Source organism: Pseudoliparis swirei, chromosome 15 (assembly GCF_029220125.1).
Source record: "Pseudoliparis swirei isolate HS2019 ecotype Mariana Trench chromosome 15, NWPU_hadal_v1, whole genome shotgun sequence".
NCBI classification, from domain to species: domain Eukaryota; kingdom Metazoa; phylum Chordata; class Actinopteri; order Perciformes; family Liparidae; genus Pseudoliparis; species Pseudoliparis swirei.
In genome coordinates this window covers 11,654,147-11,678,671 of record NC_079402.1, presented here as the reverse complement: position 1 = coordinate 11,678,671, position 24,525 = coordinate 11,654,147, and the positions used below count along the sequence as shown (strand labels likewise).

Below are 24,525 nucleotides of genomic sequence, written 5' to 3'. Positions count from 1 at the left end.
CCCCAGACAAATGCTACTTTATCAGTCCCACATCATCCTAGGATCCAGTTTCTGAGACACCCACCCGTAACACACAGGCTCACACTAAAACACTGGTGCATGCGCACAAACCTCACATGGATGATCCCTAATAGTAATTAAATTATTTTCTTAGTAACGGGCCGTCTCTGTCTTTGGCTCTCCCTTTGCTCTCTTCCTCCCCACATCCTTCTTCTTGCAACCGCTCTTCTCTTCCTTTCCAACCCCCACCACGCCTTCAGCTATTTTTGTGGGGACATTTGCACCATTAGACTGGAGTGAGTCGTCTTCAGAAAAAGCTGCTCTAGTCAGAGACCTCGCATCAGCCTCAAATCCACTCTAAACAACTCCCAAGGCTTCTTTAACCCCTGTATTTATTTATTTATTTATTTCATCGGCGATCTGTACTGAGGTAACCTTATGGAACGCCATCACACCTGGACTAATACCTATTTGCCTCAGCTTTCTCATTTTGCTTTTAGCAATACACCCAATTATTTGATCAAATTGCTAAGAGGATCTATTCCATTCTTTACCCACAATTTACAAAAAAAAGACAATTTTGAAAGAAATCTAAGAAGTTTAAGGCAAAGTAATTTCCTTCTTTCATCAAAGTTATCACTGCGAGCACTTTCTCGTTCTTCAGATGTGCGGATTTTGGAGCTAAACTGTTCCTCCATAAAGCAAACCACCTCCTCAGCCCTAGTCCGCCTTTTTAGTGTTTGTCGAGCCCTGCTGACTCTCAGGCCTCATGCTTCCCTTGTGTGCCCATAAACGTGCTGCTCCCGTCCACAGATGTATATCTCGTGTTCAAATCAGTACGCTTTCAGTGGATTTGTTTTACTTAAATGATATTGGTTCCTAAAACAAATAAAATCACATGGTCAGAATTAAAGAGGCTAAAAATGGATACAGATTGTTGCCATGACATCAGTTGAAAATGTATTAAAGCTTCATGTCAATATGCACGTAATGGTAATGCTGCCAAATAGGGAAAAAATAACTAAAACAATGTACCTGTAACATGATACTTTACACGGTCAATGTCTTAAAGGGTCATTCCAAAACGCTGTATTTAAATACATTTAACAGTTTCCTCATATCTTAAAAATACCCAATAGCTGTCCACATGACTTGTCTACATCCTCGTACTGCTCCTCCAGACTGCTGTACACAAACAATAAAAAACACATTTGTAGGTAGTCAAATTTGATCAGTTCAGACCCCAGCATATTTGTCATATATTCGAACGGGGGGTGACCCCCAAACTAACCCCACTTATTCCTCATCTCTTTCATGTAGTCCCCCATTGTTTCTAAATAATCACCACCCTTGCAATGCCCAAATATCCTTCTACTTCACTGAGAACATAACAAAGGCTTTGTGTGGGACAGATTAGGAGCTGCTTTATCCTCTGGCCTTGAAAAAAGAAAAAGCATGGATATTTATTGATAACAGCAGTTTCCCCCCCCAACCTCTCAGTCACTAACGGCGAAGCTCTGCTGTGGATCAGAATACTGTTTAGGATGATTCAAAACCACTTGGCTGTGGGCCCCTATTTGGGGGAGCGCTCTGTTTGTTATCATAAGCACATGTCTGTGCAGTAATGATCAAAAGGTATATCAAATACATCTTTTTGACTAAATGCAAATCTCACAAATGTAAATTATTGTATCTGTTGAAAGTACATTTAAACCTCGTAAATAAATCATTACCCCACAGTCTTTAGCCGTCACCCTAACTCCGCTCCTTTTTGGGATTGGAGATTCAGCAGAACCTTGTCGTCTCTGCTAGGACTGAGTTTCCTCTGCTTAATGTTAACGGAAACAAAACCTCCACACACTGCGCACTGATTAATGTGAATCAGTGTGTTGATTAAAACTCAACATGGTCAATAGAGCAGTCGGTCATTTGGTAAGCTTTTTAGAGTCTCATATTGCAAAATGACTTAACAGATCTGCAGAAGTTTGGTTGAGATTTTAATCGGTACTAATTAATATATTACTATTTTGCCTGGTGTGGATATTTTTGGCTTAACCCCAAATGTGTGGTCTGCAAGACATTTCATCTCCAGAAGCTGTTAAATTTGTGTCAAAGCCAAACTACAATATTTTGCCTCGGGATAGTGTTTATCTCTTCAGTGTTCAGATGTTTTATATTAAATCTCTGCTTTAATTAGATAACTAACTGGGTTGTTAACTTAAGGCAACAGAGGCCATTGGCACAGGAGAGTAGTGTGAATATAACCAATGCTTTTGTTATCTATTCTCTCTGTGAATGACCAAGGTTAATAAAGATCGTGAATTCCTTATTAAACACAAAATATAGATTATTGTAGGCTTGACCACTTTTAGTGGCTACATTTTGTGTGAATGATTAAATATGAAATGTTTTATGCGTCCCTTCCCCCTCCAGGTGAGTAGGATACTGTACAGTTTTGCCACAGCGTTCCGGCGGTCCGCGAAGAAGACAGTTCTGTCATGTCAGCAGCCTGCACCGCACACCCCCGACACTGACTTGTTTACCTTCACTGTCAGTCTGGAAATCAGGGAGGATGATGGCAAGGGCACCTTCAGGTGAGACTTGAATTCACTGATTTCAATGTTTAGAGCATGGGATCATGATTTATGATTCTTACACAGGGGTCTAAATAGAAAAAATTAATGTGTAATTCCTCGTCTTTTAAATACTATAAATACATATATTGCACAGAAGTCTGGAAACATAATGGATATTTTTTCTATTGAGTCTATCGCCGTAGATGAATTAATTTGATATCCTGTAGATGAGGGCAAACTGTTCAGTCTATGCCATCAGAGCTGCACTTATCGTCTTGTATAACCAGTAATGTATTGCATTTTGAAACATTGGAAAATGTATAGAAACCTTCACCATCGTCATCGTTAAAAAGAGCATTCTTATTATTTCATTCCAACAACACCCGTAAGAGCTGTAAATGAGTTCAAAGTCAGCACACTTTTGTGCACTCTAACAGCGAGGGGAGAACACTCCTCTCATTGGTTTGTATGCAAAACGATGTGTCAAATAAATTAAACGACAACTGTGAAATTATTACAGTTTCACAGTAGACCAATATGTTGACCCCTCTCATAAATTAAAGTCACTCTGTTTCACACAAGAGAACACAACAGAACATTCATGCAGCTGCTCTATTCAACCAACCTTCCTTGACCTTTTTTCATTCAGTTTCCCCATCTAACTGAGACACTTCTTTGTGTTCACAAACAGCCCGAGACACTCCGCTTACTTAGAAAATAAACTAAACAGAAATGATGCCTGTGGTTATTTTTAGCCAGCACATATTTCCTCCTCATTAGCTCTCTGTTGATTATTTTAGTGAGCTGACTTCCAAACAAACGGCTCTCGCATGCAAGCACATCACATGTTTGTGTGTGAAAGCATCATTTCCATGTGAAAATACAAACATGAAACCCATGATCAGTGTCTATACACTGCATGTACATTTCTATCGTCATATATTAAAATCATTGTTCCTTCATAAGGCTGTAAACAAGTCTGTTAATCTGCAGTGAGATGATCTTGTTCCAAACTAGGACCAAATTATAATAATATAGTTATATATAAAACGGATTCTGGTACACCAAGTCCCAAGTGATTTGAGCACTGTCTGAAATTATCACAGGTTCCAAATGTTTACAATATATTTCAAATTGATTCATGTTCAGAAACATTGTACTTAAGGGTTTCCTCAGGAATTTATTTCTGCGACGGTTTGGAGAACATTGATTACTCTTCCTGTCTCAAACCGAGCGGGGAAAAAAACCCAGTGTTGGGAAATGGCTCTCATGCACACTTATTATGAAAAATGGGTATTTTTAGAATATGAGCAATGGGCTTAAATTTCTGTCGGACTGGCTGATAGATTGACTCGTAAGACAGTTAATTGGTCTAGTTGCATGTATTAGTTTGAATAAAATTAGAAAAATGCTGAAACTAAACAACATGTAAGCCTTTGGTCAAATATTGCTTAAAAAGTCTTTAATTTCATAGGTCTATTTTCTAAAATAAGGTCTGAATGTATGATGGTACATATGCCTCACTGTGTCACTTTCAAACTCACGACTGTAAGTTTTTGGCACATTCATCTCGGTTTTTTTCTATTGATAATCTGTTAAAAATGTGGGTACCCTTTCTTGTTTTTTCATATCCAGTGCTGTAGCAAAAGACAAAGACAAGCAGAGTTTCAAGCTGCGTGCAGGAATGGACAAGAAAATTTTTATTTACATCCTGCAGACCTCCAATAAGGAACTGGCTATTGAGAGGTAAAATAAAGCACCAACACAAACCACATACACTCTCATGCACACACACAATGCATCTTGTGAATAGGTTCAGAGTAGCATCCTCAGAGGCACTGGTTGTGTTACAGTGATGAGACTTCATTAAGTGAGATGGGCAACACTGAAAACTGAGTAAAGTGTTTGTAAAACGCACTCGCATCTTTTGTTCCGTGCTCTTTTTTGGTTTCTTCTCATTAAGCAAGAAAACCGTCTGGTACGGAGACGGAACTACTTTCAGAGGATTTATTCTGAAATACATCAACCTAGACCACATATGTATCCCTAAACATGACACAAGTATGCATAATGAATCTAGATTAATGTACAAAAGAAAACAAAATGAATGAAGCATAGAACTTAGTTTGTGTCAGTCTGGCATTTTCCGAAATTAAAAAATGAGAATCTGTCATGTATCTGTCAGACTGTTCTCCATTTGCTTTAGTTGAGATGTGTCTGCTTAAAACACGAAGAAAGGCATCACTCAGCTATAATTGATAAACACACACCGGTGAACATCTTTACATCCGCGTGTCGGCCTGCGTCGAGGTTTAAGTGTTCCGGCACAGTATTAAGTTGGTGATGGATGTGGGTCTTTCTCTGAGGCCCCCCTATTTTCCATGGTTTGATAAATCTGTTGAAATGTAAACATTCCATCACCTTTTCTAGCAGGCTTCAATGTTCACGGTGGTGTGTTATTCTTTGATGAACACTGAGAATTTGAGGACTGAAGGGCTGTGTTTAATATTCTCCATGTTCTGGTCTGTGTTAGAGGATCAGTCCAGGAAGCTTTTTGCGGTAACTTGTGATGGTTACCAACTGGTTTTACTCTATTGGGAGATTTATAGTTCTACTTCCCGCTCCTTCTCTGTTTCTTCCTTTTTTTCTTATTTTTTAAAAATGTAATCCTATTCATCTCACTTTTCTCTCTCTTGTGCATGTTAATTTGTTTTTATGTGTGCTGTGTGCTTTCATGTGTGTCTCCTTTCCAGGTGTTTCGGTCTCCTGCTCAGCCCGGGGAAAAATGTGAAGAACAGCGACATGCACCTGCTAGACCTGGTGGGTGACTGTTTTCGTGTGTGTGTCTCACTGAGTGTTTGAGTGTGTTTGCTAACTTCCTCCAACTTGTGCCCCTCCAGGAGTCGATGGGAAAGAGTTCCGATGGGAAGTCTTACATCATCACAGGAAGTTGGAACCCAAACACGCCTCAGTTCCAGCCTGTGAATGAGGAAACGCCCAAAGGTAACAGCCAATAATCTGTCAAAATTCACATACAACCAAATGATTGTCAACAGTTATTATTTCATCGGTTCATATTTTGTTTGTGGTTTGTTTATTCACACATATTTTCACACTAATTTATGACACATTTCCAAGTGTGAAATTCCCTTTGCACTGGTTCCTCAAATCAAGCTGTGAAGGAGCAATTTACCGTTTAATTATAGCTACACTTATTAGGCATGGAAACTGTTCGAATAATTGCCATTTCTCTGAGAAAGAATGTTGCATATAAAGCAGGAATTACAATGTTTGAACAGATCACTCTATAAATACAGCTGGAAAATGTATCATGAAAAACCAAATGACTAAGGCACGGCCTTTGTTCCGTCCTTGTGCCATACACTGTACGTTACAAACCACCAATATAACTCCAGTGTTCCTGAACCCCACCCTGAATGGGTGTGGTTTCAATATGTATTTATTCTAGATGGCCAATGAAAGGGAATCACTCACTGTGGACAACATTTTAGCCCTTTTCTTGGTTTCCAGACAAATTCATGTACGTGACGACAGCAGTGGACCTGGTGATCACAGAGGTGGAGGAGCCGGTCCGTTTTCTGCTGGAGACGAGGGTCAGAGTCTGCTCCCCAAATGACCGGCTGTTCTGGCCCTTCAGCAAGCGCAACTACACCGAGACCTTCTACCTTAAACTGCGACAGGTATGTCAAGTCACGACGCAAATGTCCGTCTGTTTTCATATCATCGTAAGCGGTTGTCTCTGTGAATTACACCACGTATCAGCTGTGACCTACAATGATGCAACACGAGCAGTTTGTTCACACACACTGTGATTTTCTCATTTCAGATGGAGCGTAAGGAGCGAAAGAATCCTGCCTCTGACACACTTTATGAGGTGGTGAGTTTGGAAAGTGAGACTGAGAGGGAGAAACGGAAGACCACAGCTAGTCCCGACATAATGCCCACCGGGACTGGTACCACGGCCCCTTCACCACCTGAGGATGATGAAGAGGAAGGTAATGAAATGTGTATGAATCCTGTATTAGGATTGTTGTTCAGTCACCTCTTGATGATATTCTTATTTTATTAACGGCACACAATATAGAAGAATAGCAAATATGTTATTAAAAATCTAATTCCTGATACATTCCTGGAATAATTTTTGCAAATGTGAAAACATGAAAAGATTCCATCACAAACATGTCCACATAGAACCACTGAGGGAATCTGACTAGCAGTCATATGAACATGTTTTTGACCTTTTTTAACCACTTGTTGTACTTGACCACGTCAGACACAAACAACCTTCAAGCAGAACACAACTGGAAACATAATATAAATGTTTTACCGTGCAATGCATTGTGGTGTCCTTGGTCAGGACTTTCAAAACACAATAATAATAATAACCCTGTGTTGTTGATCAAGACATAGAATAAATAGCGTGGGAGATCGTAGACTATGTTGCAGAACTGTTTGTACTGCATCAACGCATAATACTTTGCTGCAGTGGTGTGTGTTTTTGTCTTGTGTGACTGTGGGGAGGTAGCAATTTGAGAGCATAATTGAGAAACTTTTTGTATCGGTCTGTTTTTTAGTCTTTTGTCTATTGGGCCTGTGATCTCACTCTTTGGACCGCATGTCCATCGGTCGCTCCTCTCTTCTTGTTGTGAATAGTTTGATACAAGAATACATTAAGATAGCAACATTTTTTTAACAAATGCCAAAAATAGTTAAAATAGAAAACCTAATCATTTGTTCAGATCATACAATTCCACATCTAGATATGCCTGTTGTTTATTTAATTCTAATATATTTATTATTTAGACATCTGCAGGTTAAGTTCTATAGTATCATGTCCAAGGGCACCATCGGGGGACCAACAATAAGCAGCGCTAGTTAATTATATATAATTTAGAGTAGTTAAAGGGAAAATTTAAACATGTAAGAAGGAAATAAACAAAAATGGATCTCAATTTGCGTTTGTACACCTGTGTCCAGATAATGACGAGCCGTTACTCAGCGGGTCAGGTGATGTTTCCAAGGAGTGTGCCGAGAAGATCCTGGAGACCTGGGGGGACTTGTTAACCAAGTGGTAAGACTTTGTTCTCTTGGTAAATGTGTCATTCCGCTTCTATTGCTATTGCTGTTGCAATGATTGTGCGTACACACACACACACACACACGCACACAAATAAGTCATATTTGTGTGTGGGGTTTCGCGGATGTACTGCATGTGAAAGAAAGAGCAGTAGGCAGGAGTTCTTCATAAGCAGCTTGTTAAGATGGCTTCCCTCTTTCATTACTGCATTTGTTTTTAATCAAAAGCTTGTGATTAACTGAATTGAAACTGCTCAGACTTTAATTAGCTTTAAGTTAAGCTTCACACACACACATACACACACACACACACCTCTTTTCCCCCTCCATGCTCATGTATCTTTTTCTGGAGATTGAAATGGTTAAATTTGTACAATACATAAACAGAATATTTATTTAACCCTGTATCTGTTTTTTTCTTTACTGCCTGCTATATTTTGGGTTAATGTCTTTTGACGATACAAAATGGGGCCACGACCATTAAAACATGAATTGTGTTGGAGGTATTTGTCTGACTTATCTGATGATAAAATGCCTCCGAAAAGAAAGGAATCATGAGACTGGCCGGTCATAATACTGGGCTTTGTGCGAGCGATTGCTGATTTAGTGTGTGGGCGAGGGAGTGTGTGTTATTGTGGGAGTGTGTGTCATTGTGGAAGTGTGTGTTATTGTGGGATGCAACGCTCAGGGACCAAAAGCAAACACATCACAGAAAGCCCTTTCCAATCTTTTACCCCTAAGGACCAGACCTGGTATTACTTACGACACACACACACACACACACACACACACACACACACACATGCGCCCAGAAACATACACAGTATACTTTTGTCCCAATAAAAAAATGCCATGTATTGCATAACCTGACACTGGGGAACAAATAAACCAAACAAATTCAGAAAGTAGAGAGAGGTGTACGAGGAAAGGGGTAAAAGTGAGAGACCCTTTAGGGATTCAGGGCTTTCTGTCTGCTCCAGTCAGGCAATAGTTGTTGGGTCGATACAGCTGTGCCTCCACCTTCCCCTTCTCTCTAATACTGTTTCTGTCACTCACCAGTGGGCTGGAAGATACCTGAGTCATTAAATGCTGCATATGGTGTAAATCACTCTCTGAGACGGAATGTTTTGCCAACAGCTTTAACATTTAAATGTGAAGATGAGGAAGGAAGGAAAGCATTACAATTTGCCTCTGTGTGCCGTTTGCTAGAATTCTCACTGGCTTATTGTCTTCTATTGTCTATTGTTTTCCCATTCTGCTAAAAATATGCATGGGGAAAAATAAAGCAAAACTAGTGTACCAATGCCAGAGAAAAATGTGGAGTTTTAAAGTTGAGAATTACATGGGTACTGTACAAAAATAGCATATGTTTTATGTTCTGATTAGATTAATTGATTGTATCCTTTGTGGTAAGTGAGACTGGATCTTTTGATAGACTGCTGGGGCCATAAATCCGTATACTTGTGCTATTAGATGATATAACTCCTAACTCTAGAGACGATCATGGTCCTTTGAGACACAATGTAGAGCCAAAGGAAACAATGTTTTTTCTGTAGATATTGTGGACCGGTGTGCCCAAACAGATTGCAGATGCAGGAACTGGTGACATGAAATGTATGTCTTTTGATGAACCGTCGTGGGTGACTGCCCTTCTCCTCCCCTCTCTCAGGCATATGAACTTGTCAGTGCGTCCCAGGCAGCTGCCAGCTTTGGTGCGCAGTGGCATTCCCGAGGCTCTCCGTGGGGAGGTGTGGCAGCTCCTGGCAGGCTGCCATAACAATGACCACCAGGTAGAAGAGTACCGCACACTCATTACAAAGGTAAGCCTGCACAAACCTATTGTCTTTGTGAAGATGTTAAAATCAAGTCCCATGATACCCAAATGCTGATGGTGCAAAATGTCCTTCAACAAGGAGAACTCCTGCACATGCTCCCCTTGATTTTAGGATGCATCCGCAAGCTGCGCACTTCGCCTCTCACCTACGGTTTCTAAATCTTTGTCGAAGCTGAAGCCGCCAAAAGAGATTCTTTTTCCGCTGGAACAGTTTTGTTTCTGTGGTTTTTACACTTGGTTCTAATTAGATTTCTTAACTGAAACACATTTATTTCAAACTGATTTAGTTTCTTGTTTGTCTTTTGTTGTGCGCTGGCCAGAGCACATGTGTTACTGTTATTGTCCTTGGCAACAGTTGTCTGAAAGCACACTCCAGGGGCCACTGATGGCCATGTTTCATGAGTTTCTTTCTCATGTGCTTCAAACTTGTGACGCTAACCACTGCCGCCCCGTAGGTCATGCCAGATGATTACTCTGGGTGTTATGCAAGTGAAAGGTTTCTGCACTTTTCTTCAAGAACACATTTGTTGCGTGTTAATGGATCTGTTAAAACTAATAATCCATGTCTTCTTATAACGCAATAATACCTTAGATGGAGAAACAGAATGTATTTGTAACAACAAAAGTAAGGAATCCTATTTTATGAGATTGGCTTTGTTTTTTGTTTGTTTTTTAGCTGCAACAGTAAACAGAAAAAGGTAATTTTAAACGATAGCTTTCTCATTGTTGCTTGGGTATTTTTTTGCCTTTTTATGTGCCTCTTTTCTACAGGCCTGTATGTATGTTAATAAATAACCGCTAGGTTTTCAGTTTATTGGAGAATGATGGCGTGCATGTGTAGGTCTGCTCTTGCAGCCATGTATGTTAGAATCCAAAGAAAGTGACTTGGCACTGCTGGAGTTGGTTAGCACTGAGAACAGTGTGCTAGTCTGTGTCATTTTTCCTCGGCTGCAGCTCTGCCCGCTGTTCTTATGTAAAGGCAACATCCCCAGGCAGCTAGCTGGGTCTCAGGTGGTGACAAGATGTTGGTCTTGCCCTTTCTCCCTCTCTGCTCTGCTCTCCACCCTTTCTTTTTCTTTTGCTCGTTTCCTATTTTGCCTTACATCTCTGGCATGTGAGAGGAGCTGTGCAGTTTTCTGTTAACTTGAATGACATGAATGGAATCTCAACATTCACCCAACAATCCATGACAACAACAACAATGCATCACAATGCCACTATATTAGTCCTTGATAGTTGTTGGACAGACGGTTGGAAAGCAATTAATTACAGAAGCACTGAAGTATTCCTGGTTTGTAAGTCAGCCAAAAAACACACCCAGAAAAGTGTGGAGAATCTGTGCAGCTTTATCTGGGTCTGAAAGATGACTTGCGTGTTTTAATTATTCTCCTTTGAGCACGACTGGGAAAGGACAGAAAGATGATGCATCTTATTCAACGAGGTGTGCACAAAGTAAGTTTTACAATTTTTAAATATTGTTTTAAAAAAACAAACAAATGTTGCTAGAACTAAGAAACACAAGTCATTGCTAATAGAATCGTTTTAAAATGTTGAAAATAGTATTGAAATGTATCGAAAAACAATCCTCTGAAGATTATTTTTGCTAATTAGGAAATCATTTAATTCACTTTGACGTTGGTAATTTTACTGGAACTAATTCAAACACAGCTTCTCATGTACGAAATTCCTTCCTTCCCTTTTCAGCTCCTATTTTAAAATGTGTACATGCCAGACTCATGTGCCAGCTCCTAATTAGTTTTGTGTGCACTCTGTATTCATCCTGTGTGTGTGTCTCCTTGTGCTTTATTACAATGTATGCACACCATGTCCTAACTAGTGCCCCCTTTTGTACCCAACCCCGTCTGAACTTCATGTTCATCCACATATCTGAACACAGGACATTGATGTAACCTATTATCTCACAATGGAGCTCTAATTCTGTTTCCCATATGGGGGTTCCTGCTGCTAAATACCAGAAGTATCAGACTACATTTGTAAGTTTATATTGAGTAAAAGCAGGTCACGTACTAAATCTGTCAAACTAATAACTGGTCAAGAAAGACAGTGTGACATAATGGCATGCAACACTTTGTTATCTTACCAGTTAAGTGTTGCTTAACTATCAAAACAATGGACGCAGTGTATGAATGTCATTTTTCTTTCATGTTATAAGCTGTTTGGTGATACTACTTTATATAATATTGAGCTGTACGTAACGTTATCCTGTTAAAACACCGTTCCAAACCTTGTTTGCATCGTGGGCTGTTAACACATTGACAACGTTGTTGTGGACGGGCCAGCAGTGAGAGGGATGGTGGCAAATAAGAAAGGTAGAAGCCAAAGGAGTGTGTGTTTTAACAATATTAATGTTAATAGTACAGTAAAAGAAACAAAGCACAACCGGATCAAGTAGGTAAGTCGATACAAATTGACTGATTACCTGGTGTGGAGATGAACTACCAGTTCATAATCAGTATCATGTCGTCGTGGTCCAGTAGAAAATCTTAAGAGGCCTGATGGTGAGGAAACATTTAGCTGGAGATATGTGGTCCTGCACAGTGTGTGCACATTTACGACTGTTTATTATAAGAGAGGGTAAAATATTGACCGCATTAACACTCACACTCTGGTTTCCTAGTTTACACTGGCACAGTTGCATGACCGTGTCAGAGAGCTGTTGATTCGATGCTCTCGTGATTTTGTGGTTCTCGTTAGCTTCTGTGTGTGTGTGGTTGATCGTGGTGTGTCACACTTTTGTGTTACTGCATTATATTCAAAGGTGCTTCAACCACCTTTTACCGAAAGGAGACAGGCCGAACGTCTCCTACGGTGTCTATTTGAGCACACACAATGGATGTGTGTCGTGTAGACATGATGTGATCAGATGAACACAGACCTGCTGCACCAGCCTACTGGGGACAGCAAAAACAAGCGCTCATATTTATCTGTCTGCCTGCCTGTCTCTGTCTGACCCACATAATGACCCGTATGCCTCCCTCTCTGTCTATCTGTCCGTCTTCATAATCGTTTGTGTTTCCGTACGCCTGACTCTCTCTGACTTCTACCTGGACCTGTGTGTGCGCCCGTCAACTTGTGTTTCCACCTCTCTCTCTGTCTGCTTGCTCATTTGTGTGTTTTTTTTGTCACACTGTTTTCTTGCCTCTTTCCCGCTGTCTTGTTGACCCAACGTGTGTCTGCTCTTTTGGTTGTTCTGTGTGACGGTGCGCCTGCCTGTCTCTGTCCCGTAGGTTTAGGTGTGTATTGTTGTTCTGACTTCAGCTGAAATGAAGTATTCTACTTTTTAAGCCAGTTTCCCGAATTGGAAAACACGCAGTTAATTCCAGAAGAAAGAATATTGTTTTGCATTGGATTGGGAACAAGCTGGAATCTTGTGTCATATTATATTGATGTTATAACTGTGTAACAACTCATAGCACTCTTGCCTGATGTTGGTATGTGTGTACTCTAAGCTCACCATAGCAACTACAAAGAAAATGTTTTGGGGTCTCAGATATTAATTATAGTTTATTAATAGCCCAGGTCTTAGAAATTATATTAAATTCGTAGAGCACTTTGTAAATCCGGTTTTTAAAGGTACTATATAAATAAAGTTGATATTATTTCTATTCCTACAAGACAATTCTAAGTTGGTTGAAAACCTCAGATAGGACATCCGTGGATCAGTTATTTTAGTTTTTCTTTTATCCTGCAGGTACAAAAGTTTGCACAGTATTTTTGTATCTAACTAGACAGCAAGGGAGCTGAGTCCGCTAGAGTCTGTTCAGCAGAGGGGGCGGAGCTTCAGGACTCTGCGGACTTAGTCCAGTTTGTCGAACCGGAGTGTATTTCAGTGTGACTACTTGTGTGGAGGACTGTATATCCTCCGTGTAAGTTTTGATACTAACTTATAACACAAGTAATGTTACCGCCTGCAACAAACCTCCACTAACTCAGTCCGTGCTCTACTTTACACCCGCAGTGGTCGTCAGAGGAACAAGCTTTTTTTAATTTACTTGCCAAAGTTTGTCAGGGGCGGATGTCGTGATTTAAGGGCTCAACGCAAACACCGTTTTCACCTTTTTGTCTTACTGGGAATGTTGGTATTGGCAGTGGTAAAAGAAGAGTGCAACTCAAAAAAACATTCTAACTTAAAACTATCAGTTAATAATAGCACAGTGTTCTTAATGACTGTTGGGTGAAGCTTTGAATTTTGATAGTATGCTAGAAAGTTTCATGAATAATGAAGCATTATATTCTAATCCGGTTCTTCAACATAACCAGTAACTTTTCGCTGTCGGGTAAATGTATACAGCACATATCATACAGTTGAATTGCACATTTGTTTGTGCTTTGGAGGCCTTTTGTAAGTAATCTAGGGGCCTTTTTATTTGGGACCCAAGACCGTTGCCTACCTTGCCTGACGGTAAAGTCTGCCCCTGGTGTTATTCCTGTGAACCAGAGGGTATTTCACAGTTATATCTGACCTTTCAGAAGCCGCAACTTAAATGTTTGACGCGACTATGTCACGGCACGTGTATTGCTCCGGACCAAAGGAAGCGCAGTTGTGAAGTGGTTTGTACGAGCATGACATCAAGAAAGCTGCAAGCAGCAGCACCAAAGGCCATTCAGCGCTTTCTGAGCAGGCTTGTTTTGAACTGGCACAGCACTAGATTATATAAAAACAGAACAGAATTATCAGGATTATGAGCCACCAGCTGGGTGTTGTGCTCAGCCTGGAAACCAGGTGACGGTACATCTCTTTCCTCTTCCTCATTCTCACAACTCCCCTTTGTTCTTGCAATATTGTCTGTCGGTCTTTCCTCCATCTCCTATCAGCGTTGATGAGCGCGGTGTTATCTTTGAGTCCCTCCCTCATCCTAGTCTCCTTTTCATTTTACTGTCATCTATTTTTAGCTCCTCGTGTGGTGGGCAGAGGGGGTGCGTGAAAGCACAGGAGTGTGTCTGGGTTGCGGGGGAGAAAGCTGCAGGCTTGTGTTTATCGCCATCATGCTACACCAAATTGCCCTGCACGGGACACACTGCAGTCTTCAGAAAGCCATTAGGATGAGGATGTAGCAGCACCAACTATGATGGTGATTAACGCCCACTGGAGTTTTAAATTTAGTACAGGATGTTGAGTAATTAAATGGAATCGGCACATCATATGTTCTAAATATATCTGCGTTGTTGATTATTCCAGCACAAATTCAGCAGGGCTGAGGGAGACTTGCTAGGGATAACCGGATTGAAGAACATTGAAGGAAAAAAGCGTTCAACTGAGTTCATTAGAGCCCGACAATAACAAGCTTTCTGTTGATGTTGCCGTGAGGGAGATTAAAAGATGTCTGATGAGGTCATGCTACCTGAATATAGCATCTGCGGATGCATGCAAAGTCAGGAGCGGGTGCATCTCTGCTCAGGGCTCTCGGATCAAATGGACACACACAAAACATAAGCAAAGTTACTGTTCGAATGAGAACAGTGTGTGAAGGGAAAAAGAATCCATATAATCTCACAAAGGACCTTGCTTATGCTTTGCTCACACACACGCACACGTACATTGAATCTGTTACAACCATTAGGTAATAACTAATTCTCAGAATACTTTTGTGAGAAGTCGTTGCAATTTATCGCGTGAAGTGAAGCGTCCACACAGTTGTAGTCTCTCTCTCTCTCTCTCTCTCTTTAAGAGACGCATGGAGTTGCAAAGTTTAGCAGAAAACAACAAAAACACTCTTAAATATCTGAAAAGACCCTCGGGGAAAGCAGGCCATTTGTGTAATGATACATAAGTACCATTGTTTCAGGTTTACGTTGAATAAGGCACGAGTGCTGAGTTCTCTGTGTGCCCTGCTTGAGTGTGATGTTATTTCAACCTATTTAAGGCATAGTGAAGGGAATTTTCATCCCGGTATTAATAATAAATTCACTTTGTTGCGGTTGTGAGTTTATTAAACTTTAAATCGACTAATGCACTATAGCAATAGCATATTTATATTGCACATCGTTTGAATGTATTTTCATCACTTTCTTTTGTTAGAGGTTCGTTCTGCTATATAACCGTTCTATGGATATATTTTAAAGCGATTAACTTCTCAGTTGGATTAAAAGAAATATTTTGGCATCTCCTAACTTTTTGAATTTCATCTCTTAACTTGCTGGACCATGGGATTGAGACTTTCAGGGTCTCCTTCACTTGGAGTTTGCGCCTCGAAGGCGGGCCGAGTAACTAATTGCTTAATTACTTGATGCGTTAGTGAATCAGCTGGTAATTACACGCGGGCTGTGTGCGCAAATTAAATTACATGCGCTGTGCTTCCATGTGTTTAAATCTGTCTCTCAGTCTCTCAAGCTTTTATGTTGCTGCTGTTTATTAATAGTTTGCAAATATAAACGTGAGCAAAGTAGAGCCAGTGAAAAGATAATAATGGTTTCCTTAACAAACATGTAGAGAAAACAAAACACATTCAACTTAATGGTTTCTTTCTTTCAAAAGAAGTAAAAAGACTATTTTTTAAATAACAAGAATTTGAACCGTCCCACTCTATGCTTTATAGTTACCAAAGCAGAATTTAAACCTGCACACACGAGATTATATAACCTTTGTGCAGCATTAAGCGAATACTGTATGTAAGGAAGTTAACATAACAAGATGCACAGCGCTGTAGGGCGACCCGCTGTCTGTGAACTGTATGTCCTTGGTGTACAATTAGATTAATAACACAATTAGTTCCTGTGAACTGCACCCAGGCATGCAGTGTGTGTCTTCCTGCAAGCAAATACAATAATGTTTCCTTTACTGCACCGTAGAAGACAATGTCCATTCGCACTGCTCAAAATGCCCTGTCTTTTGGAAATGAGGTGAGCGGCTGCAGCAATGTGGACGGTCAAAGAAACACTGAATACTGAATGTTACTCATTTAAACAGTGTGAAAGAGTGTGTTTGCATTCGAGAAACCCTGCCATAAAAAAAACAACAGGAAAGGGTGAGAAGGTGGGGGAAGGAGGCAAGCCTTGTGCCCTAACAGTTTATCATTGGTTGGAGCCACGGGGAAGGGGAGGGGTCTCAATGCCACTGTTTCTGTAGAGTGAGGAGCAGAGAGAGTGAGAGAGACAGCGAGACAGCAAAGGAGGATAAATGAACACGGGGTGTTTCTCTCAGCATCGGTATGCCTGCCTACCTCATTTCCAGTCCAGACATAGTTGCTGCTCCTCTGTATAGAAATAACAGCTGAGGTGTGATTGTATGTGTGTGTTTGTTTGTGTGTGTGTGGATACGTGTTTTAAATATCTGTCACAACTGCGCACTGCCTTCATCCTCTCCGCTCACGGCAGTCTGCTGTGATCTTACTGCGAAGGACCAGACAGAAGCTGAGACACGAGCAAGCGGACGTTGGAGTGGTGAAGAGAGGCAAGAAACGAGAGGAAAAAGAAGAAGAAACGGAAGAGAGAAGCAGGAGGGCAGGGGGGAAAAAAGAGGTTTAACACTTAATGTCTCCTTCCCGCATTTCATGTACACAGTAATGTCTTTCTGCTGGAAGCTGTGACTCTGTGGACTATAGGCAGATAAAAGAGAGCTTCAGTCTGTGCTCTGTGCAGCTGCAGCAGATGTTGAAGACATAGTTGACTTTATAGGGAGCGGAGACATTTCAAGCATATATTGGACTGGAATTCCTTTAAACAAAGTCACATTTCATTCATTCTTTTTTTTGATTTTTTTTTGTTGTGCCTTCAGCTGGGAAGTTTGCTTCACTGGAAAGACGACACGGAATACACACGTCTTCTTTTTGTGTGCTGCCTGCACCGACGATAAACCCTGGGGGCTTCCCCCCTTTCTCGGTCCGTTCCATCCCTCCTGCATTTGAAATGGCAGATGGCAGCAGGCTCATCGTGGAACTGCAGCATGGAGCTTTTTGTTTGGACTGAAACGGTACAGCTACTTCCAGAACCAACCAGCTACCTGTCAAAATCGTGCGTTCTTTGGATCATCGGACCCTTGAAGGGCCCCTGAGACGCGTATTCCTGCCCACGATGATGAATTCCTCCCTGGATCCACTGAACCAGAGCTCTCCTGACCCATCTGCTCCCTTCTGCCTACTTGCGATAGGCTATTCCCAAATGTTCACCACCTGCCTCCTTGAAGTCTCTATCATTTGTCTTCTCACTGTTCTCATTATTTCTGGTAACCTGGTGGTCATTGTTGTGTTTCACTGTGCCCCCTTGCTAAGCCAGCACACCACCAGTGCTTTCATTCAGACTATGGCATACGCTGACCTGCTGGTGGGGGTCAGCTGCCTGTTCCCCTCCCTGTCCCTCCTCCATCACCTCCAAGGTCTCGACCCCAAACTCTCCTGCCAGGTGTTCGGGTACATGGTGTCTGTTTTGAAATCGGTGTCAATGGTGTCGTTGGCGTGTGTGAGTGTAGACCGCTATATCGCCATCACACGACCCCTGACCTATGCCTCCTCGGTGACACCTTGTCGAGTGCGATGCTGCATCGTTCTCATATGGTTGTACTCTGCTCTGGTGTTCCTCCCATCTTTTCTTGGGTGGGGGAAACCTGGTTACCACGGGGATGTGGTGGAGTGGTGCGCGGTTGAGTGGAGGACTCGTCCGGCGTTCACAGCCTTCATAGTTGCGCTGCTCTACGCCCCAGCCGCCCTCACAGTTTGCTTCACCTACGTCCAAATCTTCAAGATCTGCAGGCAGCACAACCGGGAGATCAGCGAGCGCCACGCACGGTACCGGCCCCAACAGTTGCAGGGCCCGGGCTTGACCGTGGGAACTGCTGTCAAGGACAGTGCAGTGGAGCGAGGGCCGTTGTCCCAACCACCGTATCAGCAGCCCACATCAACATACCCAGACAAGCGTTACGCTATGGTACTGTTCCGCATTACGAGCGTGTTTTACATCCTCTGGTTGCCCTACATCCTCTACTTCCTGTTGGAGAGTGGTGGGATCTACCACCACCCTGCAGCCTCATTCCTAACGACATGGCTTGCCATCAGCAACAGCTTCTGTAACTGTCTCATCTACAGCCTCTCCAACTCTGCCTTCAGGAAAGGTCTCAAACGCCTCTGCTCCTTCTGCGTACAGCGCAGTGGCAGTGGCTTTGGGGTCCAGAGCACCAAAAAGGCTTTCGTTGGTTCTGTTGAAAAAGGATGTGGAGGACCGGGGTATGGATTCAGTCATAGGGAAATGGGAATTGGCACAACATGTCATGTGTAGAGCACACGAAGAAGAAGAAACCCTTCTGCCAAATGAGCATTTGAACTTGTTGAAAGATGCCAGATGTGATTGCTGTAAGCTGTGTCCTCTTTCAAGCTTCAATGTGCGGTCAAGAGGTCGAAGGAGGCGACGATCTGCCACTGCTGTTTATGTCACACTTGGAGGTTACACAGGCGTCATCTCGGCAAACTCCACAGCTGGCAAAGACGGAGGAAAGGAGTCCAGAGAAAAGCACTGAATGAGGAAAGGCATAAATGGCCTTGCAAGGCATTTTAAAATGGTCAAGAAAACCCAGCATACTTCCTTGTCGGAAAGGAAGAAAAAAGTGTCCGATAACCACCGGAGGAATGACCTCTTTTGTGGTTGGACATTTGCGTCTTTACGTTTTCTTTAGTGGGATGTGAATCCTTAACTTATTTTGCCAAAACAACAAAACATTACAAGGAAAGTGTTCTGAAAAGCTGAACGATAAACAGTGTGACCTTTGTTGCCAGATGATCGGGACAGTTTCAAACTGAACTAAAGTTGTGTTAGTCATGTGGCGCTGGGGTGAAATGCCAAAAGCAAGTTCTTCTAAATATCTTTTTTTCTTGCTCAGTATCTGAATACAGTGAACAGTGCGTTTGTGTGTTGTGTATTTGTTGTGCCTCTTGTTGTTGACTGATGGATTGAGCTTAGTCAGTTAAAAATGAATGGAAAGAAATTGTGGAGGTTTAGACCCAGTCCATTTAATGTTGTAGGTTGTTTGCATTGACTAAACTGATTATGCTTCGTCAGCATCAAGACATCTATTCATCAACTTTTACATTCAGATTGTTTTATTATTTTTTTCTTTCTGATTGATGGTGTGTATTTAAGTGCTGATTGGTGTATAGAATATGAGATGCTGCCAATCTTGGTTGTACGTCTGTTAACTTAACAAAAAGCACATTTTCAAATCTCGTCTGTCTCATTGCACTTTTTCTTTTGTTGTATAAACTAAATGTATTTGATATCTGTCCACGGTAAAGCAAGACCAAGAAATTGTGTATTTCTAAACTTATTTTACACTTGATTGTTAGTATATCATTGATAAAAGAAAAATGCTAAGCTCTTAAAAGAATGAACTGTGATCCTGACCCCTTGTCTTTGGGATTGGCTGAGGGGAATAGTCTAATGAGCAGTCTTAAAATATCAATTGTGGAGATTTCATAATTGCATATTCTTGTGAATAATTACCGGGTTACAAACCTAGGTGTTTTATATTTTATGTATTCTTTATTTGGAAGCTCATTATCTTCCACAAACAGGTCGCTTGTCTTCCTGGGTTACACAAAAACATCGTTAACAATAAAAACAATTTAAAATCCAACTGTCAGTAAAACAAGAAATTACTAAACAAGCCACATGTCAGGATCAGGATATTAGTGAAACCGCTCTGCTTATAAAACAATAAACAATGGTGGCTTACAATGGAAATGCACTGGTCACTAATAATACTAAAACGAAATGGATTATAATCAAAAAGACTCTAAAACAAACCAAAATAACATCTACATGAGTCATTTGTTTAAGTGACTTTATCAAAGAAACTCTACTTTTGGTCTGATGTGGTGGGGAGCATATTTCAAAGCAGAATAAGTTTCAGAACATTTTGCATAAACAACAATGGACTAGACTTTAATTTAGCTTCCACATTTAGCCATGATAACTGTGTATGCAACCCACACATTGGCACAGAAGGAACAATGAACAACTAATCTGGCTGCTCTGTTTTGTTTGATGTTCTTTTTAGATATTGCTCAGCTGCTCTTAACCAAATGTCGGAGCAGTACTCAGTATTGTGTTGTGACTGCATTAGTGTGCCTGCATTCAGGGACTAGTGTGTGTGTGTGTGTGTGTGTGTGTACACACACACACACACACACACACACACACACACTAGTCCACCTGTGTTGGTGTGTGTGTGTGTACACACACACACCAACACAGGTGGATCAAAAGTAAACAGAGCAGACAAACAGCCCCTCTGGTTAAACTCTAACCTCTATACAGCACCAAGAAGAAGACTGACCCCTGAGGTTCAGTCGCTTGAGTGTGTATGTGGGCATCTTTGTGCAAGCATGTGTTGTCCACTTGTCCTCATGAGTAGTGGTGTGGGTTCTTTTCACTCTTAACTTGTTATTTAATACATATTTATCAAGAACAATAATAAACGTAAATGAATCCAAGTAAACAGTGTGAGCCATTATCACTATTTTGAACAAAATTTGTCAGTTTATTTAGGTGCAGATAATCTAACTTTATGTATGTTTGTCTAATCTACCAAAGAAAGTTAAATGGACATTCTTAGATTATGATGTAAAAAAAGAAAAGATCTAATATAAGATGCTTTTAGCAAAATGCGAATGGGTTTCACACAAAGTTGGTGTAGGTGTATTGGCACAGTGATGCCCTGTGTCCGTGAATATGACTGTTTCTCAGTATATAGTGATTTATATATATTTGCCTTGATATACAATTGAACATGAATTGTTGGGGAAAGTATTTTCCTTACATTTCTGGAGGGCTTAATTCATAGACCCACGACTGTTTTTAGAGGTAACAGCACAGACTGGATCTGTACATCCGCCTTGATTCCACACAGTACACGGTAACCTGAGCCCCATTGGTTTGTAATTAAGAAATGTCACTGGTAATTCAGCTACACTTTAAACAATTCTTAATTTCCAATCATAGTTCCTCTCTTCTGTAAAACACATGACTCAAAGCTGTTATTTTTTGCCTTCTAATTTATTTGTTTGTGTGTGCATGAGTGTGTGTGTATAAGGATGCAACCATTCACTGAATGTGACTGTTATTGGTGTTCTAGCAAGGTTGCTAACAGATGTATATATCTATTGCTTTGTTAGCTGCACATCACGTCCCTCGATTATACTGTATTTGTGAGTAGGATGTACAATGTTAGTAGAGTCACATGTTGTCTTATATATTGTGGCTGTAGTCTGTGAAGCATTGCCAAGTATTGCTCCTGTGTACCTTTAGTTCAGAAATGACGTTTACAGACATGGCGTGTACAGCCATGGCGTATTGAATGTCTGCTTGTGTCTACAGACATTTTGTTTTTGTAAAATTACTTTTTTTCTGTCCTCTTGTGAAAAGTTGTGAACTCTAATTCGATTGAATTGCATGCTTACCTATTGAAATGATTCTCTATGAAGATGCATTATATTTTACTTGACTGTTTTCTCTACTAGATAACTTTGAATGTAACACTCTGGTAGTGGTTGTGTCGAGGTGCACTGTCATGTTGGGTAGGATTAGAAAGAACAAGAGAATATGGACACGGTGGCCGGTTTTTAAATCTACCTGGAGGTTAAATGCAGTCTCCTGCCATGAGAGAGGGAAGTGAATAAGAGTGAAATGCTGCTTTCTATGAAAAACATTTCTCTAAAAATGTTACAAACCTAAAGGCTATCTGCAGATAGGGTTTTTTCCGGTATGACAATATCTAATTTGCAATGGTTCCTTAGCTACTGGCATCTGTGTGTTTCCAGAGTCTGTATATGATGCACATGTCATTTAATTTAATTGTAAGCCCTTTACAAGTTATCCAACGTCAGAAGGTGGCTGTTGCTTCCTCTTCTGGCATCGAATGCGTTTGGCAAACAGCTTTAGTTGCATCGCCTCTTTCAGAACTGGGTCTACCCATATGTGAGTCTGTCTTGAGAACAAGCATAGTCCTTATGTAGCATACTGTATATGAGGATCAATGTCAATATTAACTTTTTTGAAACTATCTGGATTTTATTTAGATACAAAAACACGTGACCATGATGAGTGTGATCGAGGCCTTATTTAAAATAATCCATCAAATTAATTTTGAGTAGAATATTTTTATCCTGAACATATTGTTATCTGTTCAGAAAAAACCCAAATACAAAAGTATTTTTACGCCAACTGAATATTGGTTGGCTATTGGCTCAACAATGAATGCTGGAAATTGCTCAGTCAACAATGGGGCATCTGCAAATGTCAGATTGAGAAAATGAAGCCACTGTGTACATATATATGTCACTGCATAGATCAGGACACACTGTCCAATTTCATACATCGGGGGTGTGGAATTTGTGATGAGGTTTTTGAAAGATGTATGCTTTTATAGTTGGAGAATGTATGGGAAACGCAAAAGGCCAAACATGTTTGATATTGCTGTCATAAAAGTGAGTCTCTGAATTCTAGAAGCCTATATGGTATTCAAACATGTACATGTTGTGTATCTGTACTGCGCAAATAAATGTAATGTTATCTCAATGTATTCAAACGCCCTTGTGCTAATTGCCATGCCACGAACACAGGCATGGTGGAAACTATCTATTGTATCGGTTTCTCTCCCCTCCTGCAGCTGACATGTCATCAAGTATTCACCACTAAAGTATGTTCCTCTCTGTCATCTCGGTCCTCATCAGTTACATATTTTGCCCGCTCTCTTTGTGCTGAAGCTGCTTGCCAGGGCACACACGGCACACAAAAAGTAGGGCATGAGACAGATGATTAAGGTGTAATGATGGATGGCGCTAAGGTGAGGAAACAGCGCTACGGCTAGCTTGAGCATGTGCTCTGTCCACTCCACATTATTGTTCAGAAAAGACTGAAAAAACACTGATATTAACTATTTATAATTTGCTTTGTTAGTAAAGGAAGTACACGATTATTCGTGATGAAAGCATCCGTCGTGGCTCTACTAATTATTTACAAAGCATTAAAGTTACTGTCACATTCACTATTTATTCTGAATCCAGTTATATATTTTATTTGTATAAGTTTAGCACTCGGGGTTGTTTTGGGTTGGGTAGTGAGGTTTGTATCGAGCTTGATAAGTATCACCCTGTTTTCTCTTGGCATCTCGGAGTCCTTTAGGAGCAGAGAAAGAATAACAGAATGACATGTCAGCTATTGTGTTGAGTCAGAGAAAATCAGGGACATAAACAATAGAAGGCTAGCTACTCAGCCTTCCCACGGAAGCCCGATTCCGGTACTTTATTCCTAGCTTTACACACACACATATATATATATATATATATATATATACATATACACACACATACGCCCCTCAGTGAACTGTTTTCATTCTTTGATCATGCAAAGAAAATGTTTTGTTTCTTCCATTCCGTTTCAAGATGATCTTTGATTTCCCGACAGTGCTACTCTGGCAGTTACTTGTCACTGACATTAGTTTGTGTTTGCTTGGACAGTTTAGACAAAAGCTGCTGTTTCCATGTCACCAGAGTTGCCGTTGAATGACAAAAGCGGGAGTAATGCCTTGGAATTTTTCGGCATAAAACGTCTTATTACAGTTTTCAACTTTAATGTAAGGCATATTCTTTTACCATTAAACAAGTTTGTGCAGACAATGTTTGGAAAACAAATAAGTATTAATGATCAGCAGAGATTTTACTGAAAATGTCCACCAAAAACAAAAAAGAACGAGGTATAAAAATAATAAAAACTTTAAAAAGATGTATGTTTTTGGTTGTTTCCCCCTTCTATGTAATGGCCTTCTCAAAGATGTGATGCCTGACTGAAAGTAGCATACATGGACTGCAGTGATTAGCTTAGCAAAGCAAAAAGGGGGAGGAAAGCTTGCTCAGTGATGTCAACTTCAAACATATGCCATCAGCTTTAAAGCTCCCTAATATGCAGTTCCTTGTGACTTCCAGCTGCAGAATCGCCATCACCGTGAGGTTACATCACCACTGCAGTCTTTACAGTGCGTAACTCCCACAACTTTGTGAAGGTATCGCAGGCATC

General features: G+C 40.8%; 2 protein-coding genes across 5 annotated transcripts in view; both read left to right on the top strand.

Annotated features, from left to right (window-relative positions):
• LOC130204876 (rab GTPase-activating protein 1) overlaps nucleotides 1-24,525 on the top strand; it is a 60,369-nt gene that overhangs the window by 15,323 nt on the left and 20,521 nt on the right. For all 4 annotated transcript variants that reach the window (XM_056431845.1, XM_056431844.1, XM_056431843.1 and 1 more), the window contains 8 exons: nucleotides 2,434-2,594; nucleotides 4,212-4,322; nucleotides 5,330-5,396; nucleotides 5,477-5,579; nucleotides 6,108-6,277; nucleotides 6,424-6,592; nucleotides 7,575-7,668; nucleotides 9,343-9,493. In XM_056431845.1, the coding sequence (XP_056287820.1) occupies nucleotides 2,434-2,594; nucleotides 4,212-4,322; nucleotides 5,330-5,396; nucleotides 5,477-5,579; nucleotides 6,108-6,277; nucleotides 6,424-6,592; nucleotides 7,575-7,668; nucleotides 9,343-9,493 (1,026 nt within the window). The remainder of the gene's footprint in view (nucleotides 1-2,433; nucleotides 2,595-4,211; nucleotides 4,323-5,329; nucleotides 5,397-5,476; nucleotides 5,580-6,107; nucleotides 6,278-6,423; nucleotides 6,593-7,574; nucleotides 7,669-9,342; nucleotides 9,494-24,525) is intronic.
• On the top strand, nucleotides 16,671-23,032 carry LOC130204877 (probable G-protein coupled receptor 21). Its single transcript, XM_056431847.1, has one exon. It carries the CDS (start codon nucleotides 17,539-17,541, stop codon nucleotides 18,733-18,735), a length of 1,197 nt encoding a protein of 398 aa, XP_056287822.1. The 5' UTR covers nucleotides 16,671-17,538; the 3' UTR covers nucleotides 18,736-23,032.

What these genes read in the sequence shown, in the direction of transcription:
- LOC130204877 (XM_056431847.1), top strand. Translation starts at nt 17,539, where the DNA reads ATGATGAATTCCTCCCTGGATCCACTGAACCAGAGCTCTCCTGACCCA.